The sequence below is a fragment of the Phaethon lepturus genome, unplaced genomic scaffold (genome assembly GCF_000687285.1).
Source record: "Phaethon lepturus isolate BGI_N335 unplaced genomic scaffold, ASM68728v1 scaffold1086, whole genome shotgun sequence".
Lineage (NCBI taxonomy): Eukaryota > Metazoa > Chordata > Aves > Phaethontiformes > Phaethontidae > Phaethon > Phaethon lepturus.
The window spans coordinates 44,113-49,480 of NW_010546741.1; the positions used below are offsets into that span (position 1 = coordinate 44,113).

The 5,368-nt window shown below is 39.3% G+C and overlaps 1 protein-coding gene across 1 annotated transcript in view; it reads left to right on the forward strand.

Moving 5' to 3' along the window:
* The window catches only part of SMAD1 (SMAD family member 1), a 26,316-nt gene extending 21,238 nt beyond the window's left edge, over positions 1–5,078 (forward strand). Inside the window, exons 5-6 of the mRNA XM_010289394.1 lie at positions 1,643–1,899; positions 3,795–5,078. Coding sequence (XP_010287696.1) covers positions 1,643–1,899; positions 3,795–3,938 — 401 coding nt within the window. The 3' untranslated portion in view covers positions 3,939–5,078. The remainder of the gene's footprint in view (positions 1–1,642; positions 1,900–3,794) is intronic.
* The last annotated feature ends 290 nt before the right edge of the window (positions 5,079–5,368 follow it).

A 5,368-nucleotide genomic window follows, 5' to 3' on the forward strand; every position in this document is an offset into this window, starting at 1 on the left:
ATTGTTACATTATTAGTAAACCCTTAAGTTTTCTGAGACAGCTGAAGGTTCAGCATGCAAGCAACGGGGTATATGTTGTAAGTGCCAATTAATAAAGTATCTTCCTCCTCGTTGGAGGAGGAAAAAATGGAAACTGAAGAGAACTGTCAGGTCTTCATGTTCGAGCCCTCAGTCTGGAGAGCTTTTCTGTACATGAGGACTTGTGCAGCTCTCGGCAGTACACCGCACCTGTGCTGTGCCACTCGAGTCCTAATACTTCTTCTTTCTTTTCCTCCCCATCCATCTTACCAGGATATTTATTTAACACCTCATTCATTTTCCTGTTAAAAGCAACCCAGCTGCAAGCAGTGTTCTGCTGAAGCACTTAACTGCATATGTACCAAAGCAGAGTGTGGAAGGGACAAGGATGCTGTTGAATAAGTAAATGTGTACAACTAGTGATGATGTAGAACTGTTAGTCTTTGGGGAAGGAGGAGTAAATCCCAAACGTGAAGGCATAGCCATAAATGTTTTTGCAGATCAGGTGGGAGTATATATGTACCCACACAGGTACATGCATAGTCAGCAGCAAAATCTTACATGATAGAGCACAGTCAAGGCTTTCTGACTTGACTTAAGTTTAGCTTTTAAATTCTGTGCGTTCAGTTCTCAGACTTGTGACATTGTGGGAGGTGAAAGGTTTAAGAAGCAAATAATCAATTTTTAAACACAGAAAGCAAATTTTCATGCTTTCTCAAAGCCTTTGGAACTGAATCCTACTGACGGCAAATCTCCACAAAGGTTCCCTGTATGTTGCTCTTCTGGGGCTTGCTGCCATCAGTGGCAGGTGAGAGAGCAGTAGAAGGGGAAAGAACTGTAAAATTGGTGTGTACCTTCATTTGACAGATACATCTGGAATATAGAAGAATATAAAATCCTAGAATCATTTAGGTTGGAAAAGACCTTTAAGATCATCGAGTCTAACCGTTAACCTAACACTGCCAAGTCCACCACTAAAAGCATGTCCCTAAGCACCATGTCTACACATCTTTTAAATACCTCCAGGGGTGGTGACTCCACCACTTCCCTGGGCAGCCTGTTCCAATGTTTGACAACCCTTTCAGTGAAAAAATTTTTCCTAATATCCAATCTAAACCTCCCCTGGCGCAACTTGAGTCTATATAAGGGCTATTTTCTTTCTCCAGCTTTCTGGAATTAAAGCGAGCTGAAAAAACTCCTCAGGCTACCCAAAATAGCATTCAGGACTTTTCCAGAGAATTCAGCTTGGAGCTGCTTTAGTATCTACAAATTATGCAGTAGGTTTCTGCTTTCTCCTCTTGCATTCCCAATTACTGTTTCACATAAATATGAAAAAAGTTCAAATGGTCAAGCCATCCAATGTGCTGCATCAAAACTCCTGCAGTGCTTGCTAGTTTATTGTTGTTGAATATACAACATGTTAAAATGCAGGAATTGGCCCTTTTCCCTATATACTTACATACATACACACCCTCCTTTCAGATCACTTCCTGATGAAACAGAAAAGTAAAAATCAAGTTTGAAGACAAGCAGCTGATGGTCTGATAGGCAGTTAATGTCTTTGAAAAAATAGATAGACAGTGTGAATTAGTCTAACCTCCTTATGTCAACCTTTTCCTCCTAGGTGTTCATCTCTATTACGTCGGTGGGGAAGTGTATGCTGAATGTCTTAGTGACAGCAGTATTTTTGTGCAAAGTCGGAACTGCAACTACCATCATGGGTTCCATCCCACCACGGTCTGCAAAATCCCCAGTGGCTGCAGTTTGAAGATTTTCAATAATCAAGAGTTTGCTCAGCTTTTGGCTCAGTCAGTGAACCACGGCTTTGAGACAGTGTATGAGCTTACTAAGATGTGCACGCTCCGTATGAGTTTTGTAAAGGTATGTGAAAATTTGCTTGAGATTATTTTGTAAGCAAAATAAATTATTTTTCCTTAATGTGGTAATTTTGAATGGTCCAGTGCCTCCCTCCATTGACCTGTTAATAGCTGTTGAATTTTAAGTATAGAATAATGTTTAAGTGTAAGAGAGATCTTAATGAAACAAAGTTGTCTTTGTGGACAAAAATCCATCTGACGCACGTACTTTGAAAGCTTGAGGGGACTTGCAGAAGGTGTTTCTTCACATGTCTCTAGTCACTTGTGAAGTGTTTCTGTCATGTCTGTTAACTATTCAAATGTCACAGAATCACAGAATAGCAGGGGTTGGAAGGGACCTCTGAAGATCATCTGGTCCAACCCTCCTGCCAATTTCATTGAATTGCCTCTTGTGAATTTTCAGTGCTTCAGTTGAATTTTTGTATTTAATGTGTGTATAGATAGTATGTGTGTGTATAGAATTATGTGCATAATTACTCTGGAATTACAGGGCTTGTCTTTTTAATTTTGCGGGATATGGCAAGATACACTACAATTTTAAGTTTTGAAAAGAACTGAGTCATTAATTACCTGCCTAAAAATGGAAGAGCCACCAATTCATTATGTAGCATCAGCTTCTGCTCATTTTTTTTGCCCATTGTTATGGTCCATGCCATCTTCTGCTAAGAGGCCCAGCTGAACTTCATGCTTCTGTTCCTGGGTGGTATTTTTTGAGAGTTGAGCTGGGACTGCAGCGTAAGGCATTATAGCCGTTGTGGGAGTGTAGATAGGATAATCTTCTAAATCTGTCTTGACCAGCAGCTCCCAAATTAGGAGCTGCAGTAATTATTTAGAATAATATACATACCTTTCTATTCTAGGGGGCATGCAAGGTCAAGATTTTCATCTATGAAAGTAGTGAAATGAAGATGGTAATAACACTGAAGGATAGGAGGATAGAAACTTTCAGATATGTTAGGACAGGTGCTCCTAAAATGGAATAGGTTGTTTATAGCTCTGTGTCCTGTAGAGTTGTATGGCAGTGTTGCCTGAATGGTCGCACAGGACCACTGGTGTGTTGGATGTTGCACTGCACAGTGTTTAGAACTGCTGCCACCTGTGTTGGGAGCTGGGTAATCCCTTCATTAGGGGTTAATATAGAGCAGCGCAAACTGTACCTGCGGCTATCTTAGTCTTGTCTCCAGACCTGCCCCAAAAATGGTTCACTTCACAGCATTCAAAATCATTTTTTAAATATCTACTTATATCTTTGGTAATTACTGTAACTGAAGTGAGTATGAGCTGAAACAAAACCGACCTTGTCTTAACTTGAGAAGTAGCCTGCTGGGGAATGACCATGCTCTCTTCCTCCAAAGAGGAATGTTTCTGACGGTTTATCATCTCCATCCGGCGAATGATGCTTTGGTTCTTGTCAGATAGATGCCTCACCCTCATGTCCATAATGTCAGTCTGTGACCTTATTTTTTAATTTGTTGGTGTCTCTGGCAGCATTTCCCCCCAGTTTGTTCTATTTTTGGTCTTGGCAGAGAAGACTTGATTATCCCCCCTCTTCAGAGGCTTTATTGGGACATCATGCAGCTGGCAGTGAGGTATGGGGAAATTTTGCACTGCCACAGGTTATGTCTTTAAGAATTCAAAGTCTTCCATTTCAAGAGATCAAGAGTTCTCAAAATGACACTTCCTCCAAATTCAATACCTCTTTTTTAACTTCAGATTTGTTTGTTGAAATGTGATAATAGTTGGTGCATCAAGGGTGTTATGCTACCCTTCTGATAACAACTGTTGAAAGCTAGAGTATTTTGGTAAGAAAGAAGATGATTGAAGTATGCTTCTTACGTATTTGATATTATACAATAAGGTGATTTTTTTTTCTTTCCCCACTTACGATTCCATTTCCAGGGTTGGGGAGCTGAATATCATCGCCAAGATGTAACAAGCACTCCATGCTGGATAGAGATACATCTTCATGGTCCCCTTCAGTGGCTGGATAAAGTACTTACTCAGATGGGCTCTCCTCATAATCCTATTTCTTCAGTGTCTTAAAAGGTCCCAAGCTCCTGCATATTGGAAACAATTGAGCCTTGCATGTACTTGAAGGACGTATGAGTCAGACACACACATTTTTATTCCCGCCCCCTCCCACCCCTGAACTGGCAACAGCTGAGTAAGAGCCATGAAAATGCTTGACTTCTGTGACCAACTGTTGGATTCAGAAAAAAAAACCCCACAAAATGCAAAAAAACCTTTTGACATACTGTTGGTATCAAGATTTTTAGTTTACATTGTAACGTACTATTGCAAAGTTGATTTGCAGGGCTTAGTGCAACAGGGATGACCAAGCCAAACCCACAATCTGTCAGATTGAGTTCCTGAAGGATCTTCCTGTAGCTGGCACTCTGAGATTTTCTTTCTTCCTTAGGTTCAGCACTCGCTGTTTTCCCTTGTGTCCTCTGGGGCTAAGAGCCAATGTTGGTGAAGTCTGCTTTTTGCAGACTCTCTGGGGTACATTTTAAAACCATTTGTCTAGGTTGATGGTTACTGTTCTCTTTAAAGGGAAAAAAAAAAAGTCATAAGGTTTACTCTCAATAACTGTGTAATAATCATTGAAATTGTGTCCTGACCATACTGCTGTAAGAATGTTAGGTATGTTTTTTGCTAAATGTATGTACGGTGTATTTCGAAGTTTAGAAATTAATTAGATTTAGACCATAACGGAATTAGGAATCTTTGAAGGGGGGGAGGTGGGAGTGGGAAGGGAAAATGACAACTGAAATGTAGAATATATTGTAAACATAGCTTGTTAGTTTAAACTGAGGTCTTGAGTTTTGCTGTGCATTTCATTTTTATAGTGGCTTAATCTTGTTATTTCTGACTATTTTTGCCTCTTCATTTTCCCCCAAAACAATTGCGCAGCTGGGTAATTCTTTTACCTGTGAAGAGGACAAAATTATTAATTCCTGCAGTTTGAAGACTGCAGCAGTATGTATTTCAAGACAAAATTGTACAGAGTGCTTTTTAACTATTGCGCAGTTTTATACAGTTTATGTAACAGAAGTAGGCTTTTAATTTTGTAAGATAATCTTGTTTTGCCAAACCTAGTAACTGTTAATTGTTTGGAGGACTTCAAAATCCCTGTGTGGGTCTATTTCAAACTTTTAAAATATATATATTTTTTAATTTTTTTTTTTTTACTGCTTGGTTTATTTTCTTGTCTTTGATCTTTTCTATTCACATAAGCTGTAGTACTTTAAGTACCTTTATTCCAAAACTAGTGGGTCCTCTTTACTGGAAGTTTTGAATAAAACCTGTTGTTACTGCTTACATTTGATTAAAACCTTGTCTTGTCCACTTCTTAGTAGACTCTTAACAAACCAGATAAAGATACGGTCTTGGAGGAGGAACAACTAGAAATGAAGATACGCTGAGCTTAGATATTTATGATTAGTACAGGTTAGTAACCCTACTAAACTCAG